Below are 17747 nucleotides of genomic sequence, written 5' to 3' on the forward strand. Positions count from 1 at the left end.
AGACTGAGGGAAGAGGCAGACCACTCCGGGTTGGTAGGTGGCAAATTTATTAAGCAATAGAACCTACTTATGAGTTATCTTGTTGTAGGACACTGCAAGACAGCTAGATTTCCTCACCTGCCTGCCATAATCTTAAAAGTTTGTGTAGAAGCTTTAACTGGGTTCAGTCACATACACAAAAGGCCTTAACTGGGTTCACTTACATCCCAGTACAGACACCCTCAGCATCACGTTACTATCTTAAGGCTGTATCCTTGGAGCTGCTTCTGGGTGTGAAGAAGACAAGCAGAATACATATTCTAAGTACAGGGGAGGGTCAGGGAAAGGCCTCCAATTGCTCAGGTTCAGCTCAAGGGTCAACTGGCAGTTGTCTTGATGACCTCCTTCATTACCTCCCCTTCCCAGATATTTGATAGCATCTGGAAATATTAATTGAGATAAGCTTGAGAACACGAAAAAGGCAAAGTATTGATTTTTATGGATAAATGTAACATAAAAATATTGATGTTCTATTTAATTCACATGCTACATATTACACTAGATTAAACAGAATATGAGATTTTTAAAATTATGTATTTTTATTAGCTTTTTAGCTCCTCTTATTATTGAGTATGATAAACATCTGGAAGAACTAAATGGGCAGCTGAAATATTACCAGGTATGAAATCATAGTTTTCAAGTTTTTTTATAATATTTTATTTTAAAAAAAGAAGTAAAATACTCTTCAAAAACATTGATGAGGAATAACATATTTAGCTATATCTAATCAATTCTTGGCTCTCAATAAGAAAGTATGTGTGTATTTAAAGATTATCTTCAGTTTCATTTTTTTTTTAATTTTATTGATTTATTCTCAGTTAACATACAGTTAGTCTTGGTTTCAGGATAATTCATCTCTTATATATGATACCCAGTGCTCATCCTGAAAACTGCCCTCCTTAATGCCCATTCCGTCACCCATTTAACCCACCCCTACCCACCTATCCGTGTCCCCACCATCAGCCTTCAGCTTGTCTCTGATTTGAGAGTCGTCTATGGTTCGCCTCCCTCTCTGTTTTTATCTTATTTTTCCTTTTCTTCCTCTGTGTTCATCTGTTAAATTTCTCAAATTCTACATGTGGGTGAAATCATATATCTGTCTTTCTCTGACTTATTTTGCTTAGTATAATGCCCTCCAGTTCCATCCATGTTGTTGCAAATGTCAAGATTTCATTCTTTTTTTATTGCTGAGTAGTATTCCGTCATATATACATATAAACCACATCTTACTACAGTTTACTTTTCATCTTTGACACTGACTGTCATTTTAGTAGGCAGTTACATTAGGGTATATGGAAATCATGGTTGTCGAGCTCTTCCAGAGAGAGTGGTGACATGTTAACTTCTTCCTTGTGTGAAGCCATGGGAGTGCGAATTACTGGCTAATTCATTGCAGTGTTTCTACAGTGTAAAATAAATGTAACCTTACTTTTTAGCCCCCCCACCCCCGCAAATTTTTATCTTAATCTATTCATCAGTTCATAGACATTTGGACTTTTTCCATAATTTGGCTATTGTTAATAGCACTGCTTTAAACATTGGGGTGCATGTGCCCCTTCAAATCAGAATTCCATTGTCCTTTAGATAAATTCCTAGTAGTGCAATTGCTGTGTTGTAGGGTAGTTCTATTTTTAATTTTTTGAGGAACCTTCATTCTGTTCTCCAGAGTAGATGTACCAGTTTGCATTCCCACCAGCAGTGCAAAAACGGTTCCCCTTTCTCCACATCCTCGCCAACATCTGTTGTTTCATGAGTTGTTAATTTTAGCCACTCTAACTGGAGTGAGGTGTTATATCATTTGTGGTTTTGATTTATATTTCCCTGATGATGAGGGATGTTGAGCATCTTTTCATGTGTCTTTTGGCCATCTGGATGTCTAATTGGAAAAGTGTCTATTCATGTCTTTTGCCCATTTCTTCACTGGATTATTTGTTTTTCAGGTGTTGAGTTTGGTAAGTTCTTTATAGATTTTGGGTAATTAACCCTTTATCTGATTTGTCATTTACAAATATCTCCTGCCATTCTGTTGGTTGCCTTGTACTTATGTTGATTGTTTCCTTTGCTTTGCAGAAGCTTTTTATCTTGATGAGGTCCCAATAGTTCATTTTTGCTTTTGTTTCCCTTGCCTCTGGAGACGTGTCAAGTAAGAAGTTGCTGTGACTGAGGTCAAAGAGGTTGTTGCCTGTTTTCTCCTCTAGCATTTTGATGGTTTCCTGTCTCACATTTAGGTCTTTCATCCATTTTGACTTTTTGTGTATGGTGTAAGAAAGTGGTCCAGGTTCATTCTTCTGCATGTCACTGTTCAGTTTGCCCAGCACCATTTGCTAAGGAGATTGTCCTTTTCCATTGGATACTCTTTCCTGCATTGCCGAAGATGAGTTGGCCATATATTTTGGGGTCCATTTCTGGGTTCTCTATTCTATTCCATTAAAATGTGGGTCTGTTTTTGTACCAATACCATACGTCTTGATGATTACAGCTTTGTAATACAAGTTGAAGTCCGGGATTGTGATGCCTCCAGCTTTGGTTTTCTTTTTCAGCATTACATTGGCTATTCGGGGTCTATTGAGGTTCCATACAAATTTTAGGACTGTTTGCTCTAGCTCTAGAATGCTGGTGTTATTTGATAGGGATTGCATTGAATGTGTAGATTGCTTTGGGTAGTATCGACATTTTAACAACATTCTTCCATTCCATGAGCATGGAATGTTTTTCCATTTGTTTGTGTCTTTTTCAATTTCTTTCATAAGCTTTCTATCGTTTTCAGCATACAGATCTTTTACCTCTTTGGTTAGGTTTATTTCTAAGTATTTTATGGTTTTGGTGTAGCTGTAAATGGGATTGATTCCTTGATTTCTCCTTCTGTTTCTTCATTGTTGGTGTATAGAAATGCAACCGATTTCTGTACATTGATTTTATATCCTGCGACTTTGCTGAATTCATGTATCAGCTCTAGCAGGTTTTTGGTGGAGTCTTTCAGGTTTTCCATGTAGAGAATCATGTCATCTGTGAAGAGTGGAAGTTTGGCTTCTTCTTTGCCAATTTGGATGCCTTTATTTGGTTTTGTTGTCTGATTGCTGAGGCTAGGACTTCCAACACTACGCTGAACAACAGAGGTGAGAGTAGACATCCCTGTTGTGTTCCTGATCTCTGGGGAAAAAGCTCGGTTTTTCTCCATTGAGGATGATATTAGCTGTGGTCTTTCATATGTGGCTTTTTTAAAGATATGTTCCTTCTATCCCAAGTTTTGTGAGGGTTTTTATCAAGAAAAGATGCTGTATTTTGTCTAATGCCTTTTCTGCATCTGTAGACAGGATCATATGGTTCTTATCCTTTCTTCTATTAATGTGGTATATCATGTTGATTGATTTGTGGATATTGAACCAGCCCTGCAGCCCAGAAATGAATCCCACTTGCTCATGGTGAATAATTCTTTTAATGTACTGTTGAGTTCTATTTGCTACTATCTTGTTGAGAATTTTTATATCTAGGTTCATCAGGGATATTGGCCTGTCATTCTCTTTTCAGTGGGGATTTTGGTTTTGGAGTCAAGGTAAGGTAATGCTACCTTCATAGAATGAGTCTGGAAAATTTACTTCCATTTCTGTTTTTTGGAACAGTTTGAGAAGAATAGGTATTAACTCTGTTTTAAATGTCTGGTAGAATTCCCTGGCAAGCCACCTGGCCCAGGACTCTTGTTTGTTGGGAGATTTTTGATAACCCACTTACTTATTCATTGGTTACGGGTCTGTTCAAGTTTTCTATTTCTTCCCATTTGAGTTTTGGTAATGTATGAGTGTCTAGGAATTTGTCCATTTCTTTGTCCAGTTTATTGGCATATATAGTTTTTCATAGTATTATCTTACAGTTGTTTGTATTTCTGTGGTGTTGGTTGTGCTCTCTCTTGTATTTGTCATTTTATCTATTTGGATCCTCTTTGAGAAGTCTGGCTAGGGGTTTATCAATTTTGTTCATTCTTTCAAAAAGTCAGCTCTTAGTTTCATTGATCTGTTGTACTGTTTTCTTTTGGATTCTATTTCATTTATTTCTGCTCTAATGTTTATTATTGCCCTTCTTCTGCTGGGCTTTATTTACTGTGGCTTTTCTAGCTCCTTTAGGTGTAAGTTTAGGTTGTGTATTTGGGACCTTTCTTGCTTCTTGAAACAGGCCTGAATTGCAATGTATTTTCCTCTTAGGACTACCTTTGCTGCACCCCAAAGAGTTTAGACTGTCGTGTTTTCATTTTCATTTGCTTCCATGTATTTTTCAATTTCTTTTTCAATGCCCTGTTTAACCCATTCATTCTTAAGTAAGATGTTCTTTAACCTCCATGTATTTGGAGGCTTTCCAAATTTTTTCTTGTGGTTGATTTCAAGTTTCATAGTGTTGTGATCTGAAAATATGCATAGTATGATCTCAATCTGTTTGATCTCAGTCTGTTGAGGGCTGTTTTGTGACCCAGTATGCGGTCTGTTTTGGAGAATGTTCTCAACTATAATTTGTTCAAATAAACCTTCTGCCCCTTTCTCTCACTGTTCTTCTTCTGGAACTCCTATGATATGGACACTTGTTTCATTTCATGGAATCATTTAGGTCTCCAATTCTCCCCTCATGATCTAGTAATTTCCTTCCCCACCCCCTTTTTTTTTTCAGCTTCTTTATTTTCCAAAATTTTATCTTCTATTTCACCTATTCTCTCCTCTGCTTCTTTCATCCTCGCTGTCACTGTATCTAGGTTATTTTGCATCTCAGTTATAGCATTTTTTAATTCATCATGACTAGTTCTTAGGTCTTCGATCTCTGCAACAAGAGTTTCTCTGGTGTCTTCTATGCTTTTTTCAAGCCCAGTTGTTAATCTTATGACTGTTATTCTAAATTCTTGTTCAGATATATTATTTATATCTGTTTTGAGCAATTCTCTGGCTTTGCTTCTTGCACTCTCTTTTGGGGAGAATTCCTCCATTTGGTCATTTTGGCTTTGATTTCTTCTTGCACTCTCTTTTGGGGAGAATTCCTCTTTTTGGTCATTTTGGCTAAGTTTCTGTCTTTTGTGTATTTTAAAAGCTTCTTGTGTGTCCTGCACCTGAGTGTACTACTGTATTAAAAAGTCATACCCTATCCAGGGCCTGGCACTCCAGGAAGTGGTTTTTGTATATGTGGTGTGCACTCTGTTGTACATTTTGGCTGCTCATCCCAGTGATCAGTACTGTGCAGAGCTCCTCCTTGCTTATAGTGGTGGAGTGTGTGGACCTTCAACCAGGGAAGCTTTGATTTGTTGTTGAAGTAACCCTGGAAAAGCATAGGGAAAAAAAGGGTGGGGGAATCCTGATCCCATAAAAAGAAAAATGAAAGGAGAAAATAGTCCAAACAGCAAACCAAGGGGGAGGGGGGGAAAGGGAGAAAAAAAGGAAAAAGAAAACAAAACAAAAAAGTATAAGGCTAAATTCAGAGGAATAGGAAAATAAGAAATAGGAAAGGTGGAAAAATGATAAAATAAAAATTTCTGCTAAAAAAGATATTTATACACACACACACACACACACACACACACACACACACACATAGAATAAGAATTGACCAAAAACAAACCAGAAACTATGTGCCTGATTCTAAAAGAATAAAATAGGAGAAAGAACAATTAGAAAGGAAGAAAAAGAAAGGAAGGAAGAAAAGGAAGGAAGGAAGGAAGGAGAAACAGTTGTCTTTTGGTGCCTAGCACCAGTGGCTGTGCTAGTCTGGAGGAGAGGCCAGCTGAGTTGGCTCAGTCATTCTTGCTCCAGTAGATAAGAAGTTGCCAACCATGGAGGAGCGGTGTTTGGTGTAAGCGTGTCCAGCCTCCAGTGGGGGTGCTGTGCTGCTCTCTGAAGTTCCACTGTGTTGGTGTTGGGGAGAAAAACGGCGACATCCCAGTCTCGCTCCCCCGACTGGGTGTCTCAACCCATGCTGTTCAGGTAGTCCTCACAGAATAGCAAGGGTATTCACTTTGCACTGCTCCACAGCCTCCCAAACCTCTTAGGCAGCTTGGCTGCAATTCAAAACCTGATGTCGTCTTCAAGGACTCCATACCGTGTGCACCCCATTCTGCAGTATTGCCACTCTGCCCTGCTGAAAAAAGGCCTTTGGCTGGCATGTGCAGGGTCTTTTGTCCTTGGAGAGGCAATAAATCATCTTCCCAAAGTACTCCAGGAAGGGGACTGTTCTCTCCTAGTGCTCTCCTGAGATTGCTACGCTGTGCTATACCCTGGGGTCAGCTCCCTCCCTCCCAAGGAACACACGAGTCATGGCACTGGCTCTACCTTGGAGAGAGTCTTGCACTTCCAAAATCTCTCTGCTCCAGAGGCTCCATCCTGCCAAGCTGTCTCCCTACAACTGTGGAGATCCTCTGCTACTCTGCAGATCAATTTCCTGGGTGTTCCATGTGATCCGATCTCAGTACAGCTGTGTTTGAGGGACTAGGAAAATTCCCATTCCCCTACTTCTCTGCCATCTTAACTGCCTCTGCCTCTTCAGTTTCATTTTTTAATCCAGTGTTTCCTTGCTCCTGGTATCTCACAGGAGCATATCTTAGATGCTTGGAGAACTTAAACTCATTATTTGTTTACATCTTTATTTTTCCCCCAAGAAGACCAAAAACCATCTCATATAATTTTAGACTTTTAACCCTCATCCTACCTGTATTTCCCTTTGTTTGGAGAATGGATTTTTTTTCCCCCAATTTCAAACATTATGTCTATCAGATTTTAGATTCATTTGATCGTCTTCTAATATAGGTAGGATTATGCTGTGGCATCTTTTGTCTGAAATCCTCTTTAGTAATGAAGGTTTATTTTAGGAGTGAAGAGAGTTTAGAAACCAAGGACCCTTCTGTACCCTAGAATTTCTAAAATTAGGATATATGGGAGGCTGATAGAGAACTAGAATAATAGCACAACATTGTTCAGAATACAATGTGAGTTTCAGTGAGATACATTTTTAAAGTCTCATATTTGTAAATAAATGGATTGACTAAAAGGATTTTACTAAAAGAATATATATGCTTGTATCTTCTAAAAATAAATTTAGGTTTTCCATTGCACTTGAAATTATTTATACTTTCCAAGAGTAATGAAAGTGATCCTGTAGATCCAAATTTCAAAAACAAGCATTTCTTTAAATTGCAGTTCCTGTTTTATGATAAGTTAAATAGGTGCTTTCCAAGTCTGTACTATGTCCTTTTTTTTTTTTTTTTTGAGCCTGCAGTCATTTAAATTTGAACCAACCATAGATGTCTTTTAATCTTTCTAACTGACAAAGAGCAACAGAAAGCTCTCCTCTGCACAAATGGCATTTTACTTTTATTTTTAGGGCTAGTGAGTTTAAATTTTCTGCTGAATTTACTCTCAGAATTGCTCTAATGATCTATTATGTGGTTTGTTATAAAATGGGATAGCTAGTTATCTTGAATTAAAGTTTTAATTTTTTAATAATTTGATTCATATATATCTTTAATCAGCTATGTTACTAAGGTGTTTAGCTTCATTTTTCCATTTAGCATTCTCAATCTAAGAGTGATTATTGAATTAATTACAAGAGAGAGGAAACTAGCAAAGAGCCCAAGCAAGAGTCTATAACAAGAGTAGTTGATACTTTTGAGGAGAAAAGATACTGGCTGCTTACTAAGCTACTAAGAACAGTTGCTCACATAGATATTACTGATTAGAACTAGTTCTTAGGATTTATTGACCCACTAAAAACATAGTTTATTCTTGTAAGCAAGACAAGTGTGACTATAATTCTCTATATGAAAGACTTTCTTTGAAAAATGTAAATAAGGGAATATTTGATGCTGTTGCTGAGATTTTGTTTCAACTATTAAATATATTTTGAAATATTTTATAGTAAATGTTTAGTGTGACCATAATGATTCACATTTAATCCTAGCTATTGCATATATATTCTAATTATTTGGGTAATTTGAGTAAATATTTTTTCAAGATAAACATTTTTGCAACTTTTAAATATCTTGCAAGATTGTGCAAAATCACTTTTTGTAAAAAAAAAAAAAAATGACAAGATCAGAATAATTACTACAATAAAATCCAAATCTGTTAGTATGGCATTCAAGACCTGCTGTCTGCCTTTCTAATTTTCTTTCATCGCTTCGTTGCTCTATGTATGGTCAGTTCTCAGTCATCTGATCGTGAATTCATTCATTTTGGCTTAATTGTGATTCATTCACAGCAAGGACCTGGAAAGATTCACCTTTCCCAAAGCCAGAATTGTATTTAGAGTTGGCTGTTACTGATTTCCTAGACCAAGCTGCCTTGAGCTTCTTTGGTTGAAAGGGAGACAAAAGGGCTTAGAGCATTGCCTGTTCTACCCTTCCCTTACCAGGTTCACTCCAGGCTTTGCTTCTCTTCTTTAGCCTAGGATACCCAATCAAGACTAATGGACATATCATGAGTTGATTGCAGTTTAAGTGCGATTTTACATGGCCTCCTTCCTACTCTCCCCTTGCCTATTTACTCTCACTGAGAGCTGACTATTCCTGTGTTATCTAATACTTTTTGACTCTGCTTTTACGCATATTTTTCCCTACTTGAAATGCCTTTCCTTCCTATTGAAATTTTACAATCCCTTTATCTCCTCAAAGAGAATTAATCATACCAATCTCCTCTTTACAATATATATTTTATTCTTGTATTTTAATTAGTGATTTTTTTAACCATTTTTCCCATTAAAGTATTTGTTAGTGACCATATGGGTTTACCATAGCAACCTTGTATTGTCTGGAGAGTTTAGACAGTTAATGGTGGTGGTGAATAAGAGACTAAGTGAATTACTGCTAAAAAGATCTCTATTTTTTTTTTCACTATTAACGTTATACTTTTCCAAATGTAAGCTCTTCTATGGGCTTCATCTAAACTAAAGTGAATTAAGATAAACTATATTCAGTGAATTAAGATAAACGAATCTGGCATTTGTTATAGTGACATACTGAGGAATATATATGGGAACATCTATAAATCATAGGGTTACATTTATAAATATTTCTTGTGTCATATAAATATTTCTCTTTATTTCAAAATGAATGTTTTATTATGTTCCAAGTATCATTAAAATATCCATATTTACAAGCACTTGTTAGAAGTAAAGAATCATTGTTTCTTATCAGTAGACTAGTGTCATAGAGTCTGCTTGTATTTGAGTGCATTACTTAATAGAGAACTGTCTGCAAAGTGTATTGCTATGACCATATTTTAATCTTTCAGAAACAGATGGGTGAGATGAAACTACAACTTGAAAATGTCATCAAGGAAAATGAAAGGTAAATAAATTAACTTAATTCTTTTATTGTTATCCTAGATAATATTTATTGTTGTTATTTAATATTTTATTCATGTAGTATACTGGTTATGAGTGAAGACTCTGAGCCTGATTCCCTGTTTCACTCCCAGGTCCATTACTTACTAGTTTTGTGACTTTGGACAGTTACTTAACCTTTTTGTGCTTTAGTTTTCTTATCTATAAATTGGAGATAACCTATTTCATAGGGCTGACTGTAAAGGAAAATAGAGTATGTAATAAGTACTTTATACATACTAGCAATCATTAACAGTACAGTTTATAATAATCATGTATGTTCCAAAACATACTGATAAAAACCTTCAATCCACCATCTAGTTAAGAGCTAAAAAGGTTAGCAATACTGGTACATCTACCCATGTTTTCTTGCCCTATCCCATTCCTCTCTTTCCCTCTGCCAGAGATAACACTTTGTTGAATTTTGTGTTTATCATTTCCTTGGTTTTTAAATTTTGTTATAGGTGTCTGTGTCCCTAATGATAGATTATTTAGTTTTCTGGGGTTTTTTTAAGCTATATTAAAATTGTATCATTTAGTCTTCTGGGACTTTTTTTTCCCCACTCAGTATCATGCACAAACAAGTACAAGAGTTTCAAGGGATAAAATTGCTGGATCATAGATTATGAAATATTCATTTTTACAGTGTAATGCCAATTTCCAAAGTGGCTGTGCCAATTTACATTCCCACCTGTGATATTTATGAGTTCTTATTGATCTATATCTTTTTATCAGCACTTAGTCTTACCAAGTTTCTTAATTTTTGTTATTTTGAGTCTAGGTTGTTTTTTACTGTGGTTATAATTTATCATTTCCCTGAATACTAATATGGTTAACCATTTTTCATATGTTTATTTATCCATGTAGTGTTGTTTTCTCATGAAATGCTTTTTCATTTCTTTTTCCCATTTTCTATTTATCTTTTCCTTATTAAATTGTCAAAGCACATTATATAATATGTATTCTGAATATTTGTTGGTATGCCAATCTGTGTGAATGCAGTAACAATACTGTAAACCATAACCACTAGAAATTTCAGGAAAGGATTCAATCACTTAACATTTGCTACTAGATCACTAGCTTTAGGATCGTATTTAGGGGCTATGATCCTGAAGTCAGGAATTTTTGGTGCTGCCACCATCTCTGTTGCTACTCCTACAGCATCATTTCCATAAAACCGGAGACTTGACATTGGAAATTGAGGCACGGGGTATTGACTCTAAGTGACACTCATGTCTATCCAGTTTTGCGTGCTGTCTTACCAATAGAAAAATGTTCTCAGCTCTCTTCTGTCTTCCATATCCCCCTCAAGTGCTTCTCACTGGTGATACTTTAATCCCACCCACAGCTCCAGCTATAAGGACCTCTGAGAACTGTAGTTTTGGACTTTCAGCCTCTGTGATAGAGACTGGAATATGGAAAGGAATGGGAATGAATGTTGCCACAGTACCATACAACATGCTGGATGATAGGTATTTTCATAGATATATTCCCAGGTTCTGATATGTTTGATAAACAGAATTTTCTATTTTGTTTTTAATTTTAAGGTAATTGAATCTGTCCATCTTTTTTCTAATGGTTGTTCTTTGTGTCTCTAATAGATCCTCTTTTAGCCTATGATCATAAAGATCCCGTATTTTTGGCTAAAAATATTTAAAGTTTTATTCTACCCCAAGTTTCTTAACTGTAACTTAAAAAAAATTTTTTTTTAATGTTTACTTATTTTTGAGAAGGAGACAGAGCATGCATGGGGGGAAGGGCCGAGAGAGAGGGAAACACAGAATCCGAAGCAGGCTCTAGGCCCTGAGCTGTCAGCACAGAGCCCAACACAGGGCTTGAACTCACGAACCATGAGATCAGGACCTGGGCCTAAGTCGGCCACTTAACCAGCAGAGCCACCCAGGCGCCCCATTAACTTTAACTTTTAAAGATCATGCACCTGGGCTGAAATCTGATAGATCTTTTGTTGTTAACTTGTGTAACTAGACCAAAAAGTAAAGAAATGAAATTTTTTTAGTTCCAAATTCATTTAAAGCATGGGCTTTTTAAAAGTTAACTTTCTTTTGTTTGCATTTTGCTACATTATATAGCACTTTCCTTTTAGTTTTGTTAATTTATTTTAAAGCATGTTGCTCTCGAGAATAATCTAGAACTCCCACGGAATTCGTATGTCTTACGACTATTTTGTCACCTTCTACCTTACATTTTAAAAAATACGTTTTCACTATTTCTCCTCTCTTCTAATTTCTGAAAGCGTCATATGTTTAAGCCAGCAATGTTTGCCAAAGTGTAACATAAATCTTTTAATTGGGTTTTCAGTTTCCCTCATTTGTGTTTTTTCCCATAGAAAAGTTTTTCTAATTTTAACTTTTTATGGTTTACTATTCTTTCTCAAAAAAGTTATTAAATAAGCGATGCTATTCCTAATAAAGGACATTGCTAAGATTTTTGAATCACCAATGTATGTAGATTAATCTTGTATTTTAATGTACTTGGGATAGACAAAGTGTATTATATGGTTGAGATAATCCTTTTTCCTATATTTGACTCAACATATTTAACTTCCTTTCATGTCCAGGTCTTTTTAAGCTAGTCTTTTAAAAATCTGCCTTCACCTATTTAACAGTAATGTGGTTGTGTCTCATGAATGTATTTATTCCTAGTACAATAGGAAAGTGGGAAAAATAGATTCTGAGCTTATTAAAACGGCACTTTTAGTAATTTGAAAATGCTATCAAGTTTTAAAGTGAATTTTACTTATGTTTTTAGGGCAACATCTTACTTTTAATTATGTATTGCAATTAAGGGCTGCAAAATCAAGAGAGTTTATCACTTTTAAGGAAAATATTTCTTTTTTTTCTTTTTTTTTTTTTTTAATTTTTTTTTTCAGCGTTTATTTATTTTTGGGACAGAGAGAGACAGAGCATGAACGGGGGAGGGGCAGAGAGAGAGGGAGACACAGAATCGGAAACAGGCTCCAGGCTCTGAGCCATCAGCCCAGAGCCTGACGCGGGGCTCGAACTCACGGACCGCGAGATCGTGACCTGGCTGAAGTCAGACGCTTAACCGACTGCGCCACCCAGGCGCCCCAAGGAAAATATTTAAATATTCATACATGGTCAGTTCTGAATAATAGAAGCTGGCAATGACATGGATTGTATAATAGTATGCAATTCTATGTTACTGAGTTTTGGGAACATTTTAATATTTACATTTTTATGTGGATGTATGTTTTCTGGGAATTGACTACAAATAGGAAATAATGAAGTCATTTAAAATCAGGCTAAGAAAGAGGTGAAAAAATATTTTATTTTCCTCCCTTCCATTTTTAAGTCTTCCTTGAAATTTAGTTCATGTTGAGAATATAGTGTTGTTTGTTTTATCCTCCTTTTTTCTCTGATTCCATCTTTTCTCCTCAAAACTTAACAGAGGAAGGAAATTTGTTAAGATAATTAAATGGAGAGATATGTACAGCATTTTAAAAAATTACATTTTTTAAATACTAATTTTTCTAAATACTAAATACTAATTTTTAAATTTCTAAGTTTCTAAATACTAATTTTTATTATTTGTTATTATTCAGGGCATGGAAGACATCATTTGTTACCTACATAAGAGCTGGTTTTTCTTCTTTCATTCATTTAACTCTGATTTTCTTCCACTGTCATTTTGCTCAGGGGAAATGAACTGCTTCCATAATTTTAAGTGATAAGTCTTTTATTTAAGTATTTTATTGGTAAGTCTTTTATTAAACTTTTATTCAAACTAGTTTGATTTTCTTTTTGCCAGAGATTGGTCTGGGAATGAATATGTAACCCTACTTTTTTTTTTTTTTTTTTTAATTTTTTTTCAACGTTTATTTATTTTTTTTGGGACAGAGAGAGACAGAGCATGAACAGGGGAGGGGCAGAGAGAGAGGGAGACACAGAATCGGAAACAGGCTCCAGGCTCTGAGCCATCAGCCCAGAGCCCGACGCGGGGCTCGAACTCACAGACCGCGAGATCGTGACCTGGCTGAAGTCGGACGCTTAACCGACTGCGCCACCCAGGCGCCCCTGTAACCCTACTTTTAACCAGTGAAGTATAAGGGAAAGTCTGTTGTAGAGCTTCTGGGAAAGAATTTTCTCCCTGATAAAAAGAGAGGCAGGCAAGAAGAAAGCTTTACCTCCCTCCTGCTGCATGTTATTTTTAAAAGTGATATGTGAAGCTGGCTGGTATAGCCATTTTTGTAACCATGGGGGTAGATGTGAAGATTGGAAGAAGGGAAAAATGAGAAAACCTTTGATCCTTATTATATTATTGAACTGCTGAAACAAATCTGGAACCACTTACCCTTCCAATTTAATATTAGATAAGGAAATAAAACATTCATTCATTCATTCATTCATTCATTCATTCACTTACAAGTATTTATTGAGTACTTAGTAAGTACCAGCCAGGCACTAATCAGGTCAGTACATCAAGTGAATACATCAGTGATAAAACAGACAAAAACACTAACTGATATAGAGACTTAATTGCATTTGTCAGGGATTCACAAACTACATCAGCCTATGGACCAGATTTAGCCTGCTGCCTCTATTTGTAAATAAAAGTTTATTGGCTCACAGCCACACTCATTCATTGTGTCTGTGGCAACTTTTGCTCTGTGCTGGTGGAGGTGAATTGTTGCAACAGAGAGTGAATGGCACACAGAGTCTAAAACATTTACTGTCTGGCCCTTTACAGAAAAAGTTGACTATTCTTTGGTACATGTAGTGATATTTCACTGCAAACTCTTTCTGTTATCTGGTCTTTAATGCAACAGTCTGTTTTGAAATTTAAAATGGTCTGTGCGTTTTTATTTAGGTATAAATGTAGCTTTAGAACTGAAAACTTCAACAGGAAGAAATATAAAGTTATTATTTAATAAATTAAAACCAATGATATTGAGCATATTATTTATTTTACTGTTTTTATTTTCTGATAGTCTGATTTTTATCATTTTTAAGATTATAATTATCAATATGTGATGTAGAAGATTTCAATAGCATTATAAAATGGAATTGTTTTTTATGCTTATTTTCATCGATTTGTTCTCATAATTTTACTACTGATAATTGACTAATAATACATCAGAGGTATGTTTTTAAATTTGATTTCAACTTCCCTAATCATCTCATTCATGAATGTTGACAGTATCCTATGAGCACATGTTAAATGTTTTTTTGAAACTTGAGAAATTTATGTGTTTATAAAAGCAATAATGAAGCCATTATTTTTTACTAGTAGTCCAAAAAAATGGTATTCTCAACCCTAAAACTTGGTTCATTTTTCTAATAGCAGAAGATGAATATATTTGATCTATTTTTGAACGAGAGAAAGAAAAATCTCTGGGATTACATGGTAAATACTGGTGCTCTTGTGCTACTTGAGACACTGTAAGGAAGACCATCCCCAGAAGTTTGCCAAATCCTAAGCCTTATAAAGTTTTAAATTTAGGTTTTGAATCTCATAAAGTCAGAGCTATGTCTCTTTTTTCTCTATATCTGTTTTTATAACTGAGTTTGTTTTTGTATACTTATGTGTACATACATACACTCTTACCACAGTTCCCTTTGAGTACTAATCTCTAGTCACGCCAGCCTTCGTACTTGGCTTCCTTAAACCTGGCAGGCCAGTTTCTACCAGAACACCTTACCCGTTTCTTCTGCCTAGAATGCTCTTCTTCAGATCTGCATGGCACTGTCTCCTTCCCTTTGTTCAGGTTTTTTTTATCAGGAAAACATTCCCTGACCACATTATCTAGCTGTTTCTATGCTCTTCCCTTTTCTTTTTTCTCTAATATAATTTTATTTTATTTTTGGCACCTATTACTACTTGAAATTATTTATTCGCTTCCTTATTTTTTGTCTTATCTAGTAAAATGTATCCTTCATGAGAGCAAGACCCTTGTCTTTTCTATTTACTACTGTATACATAACACTGTTGAATAGTGCTTTAGCATCTTTTATGCATAAACTATAAAATGCATTCTTTATAATTCTCAGTTTGTTTCTTTGAAGAGTAAAAACTTAGAGATCCCTTTGATCTTTTGATCTTCTGTGATTTTATAATTTTCCTGAGTTTTTGTAGTTATTTTACTTACCTTAATTCACTAGCAGTTCTTTAATGACTCATCTTCATTGAGCCTTTTATATTCAGTCCAGGTTTCATGGGGGGAAAAAACAACTCTTTTATATGTTAAGTGTATCACTTTGGGTCTTATCTAATTAAATTGTGCAGTCATAGTAAGTAATGCAGCTATGATATAGATTGGCTGTTCTAACCTCTTTTAAGTGTGTATTCCTGTAGTGCAAGAGGCTGGAAAACTAAAATCTAGTTCAGGATATGAATTAGGTTCTGCTAACAATAAGTACTTGTAAGAGATCTATATTAGGAGATAAGTAGGAAGAGAAGCAGTATCTGAGGTCTGTTTTTGTGGTTGAGAATCTAACAAGTATAGAGTAGCTCTAGAGCCGATAATTCTGGGCAGCTACTTCTGTTGAAGCTAAAACATGGTGTTCTGCAGGTTATCCTAACTGGCAGTAATCCTAATCCCAGGATCTCAGTTAAGAATGTGTGATCTTGGAACCAGCAGTAGGTATTCCTGATTGTATGCTTCCTGATTGTCCGGCTTCCTAACTGTGGCATATTTACCTGTTCCCTCAGCAAATCAGTTTTGCAACTAGCTAAACCAGTAAGATTGGCTTTTTCTAGAAATTGCACTAGAAAGTAGAGATCAACTAATAAGTGGTGGCAGCAGAAAAAGTGAATGCTACTAGTTATTAATAATAAGGATAATATTGTTTACCTCCACAAAGCTTTGTATGATTTCTCTTCTTACTATCAAGTTGTCTAAAATAATGGAACTTTCTTCTTTTTATTTTCCTCAGGCTCTTACATTTTGACTTAATTATTATATATTTGAATAAATACAATGAGAACCAGAACTCTTACTATCTTCTATGTAATACCCCTTCAAATGTTTGTTGAACATAATTATTAGTGTCTAACTTTCAAAAAACATAAAAAAGGAATGCTTTGAAAAAGATTAATTCCTTAAATCTTTGTGTTAATTAAATAGTTTTATTTTCTCAGTTATATTTCTAATATCTTTGGAGAATTAGATAAAATTCATTTAATGAGCATTTACAAATATATTATTACAATTATATTTCAAAGAAAATAAGGACAAAAATAAGTCTGTAGGATAAAAATAAGCATAAGGCTATGGAGGAAAGAACAAATAATAAGTTTGAATATGTGGGTATATGTTTGTATGCACTCATTTCAACCGACAAGAATATACTGTTGTTTTCAAAGGCCTATGAAACTTTTGTAAACATAGACATGGACTGCAAACCCTACTCATCGTGTACACAGATACAAATTTAAAAAGTCATAAATCACACCTACAGTAAAGTTTGAAATAACAAAAAACAGGCACAAATAATTTTTAACTACGTTTTCAGCTAACTCCTGAGATGAAAAGAATTAAAAAAATTAAAAACTTCTTAAAATGAACAACATATCAAACTAGTGAGATGCAGCCAAACTAGTACTCAGAACATTTGTAATTAATTGAAAAATAAAATTGAAAATAAGTGAACTAGAGATTTTTGTTTACAATGATGGCAGACTAGGTAAATCAGACTCCTTCTGACAAAAACTAGAAATTCTAGACAAAAACTAGGAAATTGGGACAGATATTTGACAACAGTCAGATCTGTTTAAATGAACTCATTGGAGAATTCTAGGGAAGGACCAGGAAAATAATGAAATCCAGGGATATGAGCCTGCATTTGGGGCTGCCTTCATAGGTATATCTCATTATCCTGGAGTAGGCAAAGGTTGAAAAATGGGGCTTGAAACAAATTAACAGAGCTAGAGAGATTCAAATGGAAAGTCAGAGCCCATCAGGTTAGAGGCTCGGTGGCTCAGTAAGCTTTCAGGCATTGGGTTGGGGTACCCTACGAGTAAGAGTGACCCCAAAAATCTAGTAGTCCTAAAAAGATCTAAAACATAGCTTGGAATTACCTGAATCTCTGTTCAGAGATCGATAATGCCACTAGCCACATGTAGAAGAAAATAAAAAAAAAAGGAAGACCATTTTATAGGAAGATAACATTATTGCTAGGCCTCAAAATATCTCCCCATGTAATATCTGGCTCATATCTTAAAGAGCATAGTTTTAAACAATGATAAATAATAGACAATATAAAAAAATCCACAGGATTGGCCTTTAAAATAACTATGCTTAGTATGTTCAGTGAAAACAGACAAAATTTTGAGAATGTTGATAAGGGGATAGGGAACTCTAAAAAAGGAACCAAACAAATTCAGAA

General features: G+C 35.2%; 1 protein-coding gene across 3 annotated transcripts in view; it reads left to right on the forward strand.

Annotated features, from left to right (window-relative positions):
• The window catches only part of SCLT1 (sodium channel and clathrin linker 1), a 220950-nt gene that overhangs the window by 25022 nt on the left and 178181 nt on the right, over positions 1 to 17747 (forward strand). For 2 of the 3 annotated variants that reach the window (XR_006709835.1, XM_045467740.1), the window contains exons 4-5: positions 586 to 658; positions 9291 to 9346. Coding sequence is in view for 2 of the 3 variants with exons in the window: in XM_045467740.1 (XP_045323696.1) it covers positions 586 to 658; positions 9291 to 9346 (129 nt within the window). In the remaining variant the exon portion in view is untranslated. The remainder of the gene's footprint in view (positions 1 to 585; positions 659 to 9290; positions 9347 to 17747) is intronic. The other variant, XM_045467749.1, reaches the window with a different exon arrangement.

The sequence above is a fragment of the Leopardus geoffroyi genome, chromosome B1 (assembly GCF_018350155.1).
Source record: "Leopardus geoffroyi isolate Oge1 chromosome B1, O.geoffroyi_Oge1_pat1.0, whole genome shotgun sequence".
NCBI lineage: Eukaryota > Metazoa > Chordata > Mammalia > Carnivora > Felidae > Leopardus > Leopardus geoffroyi.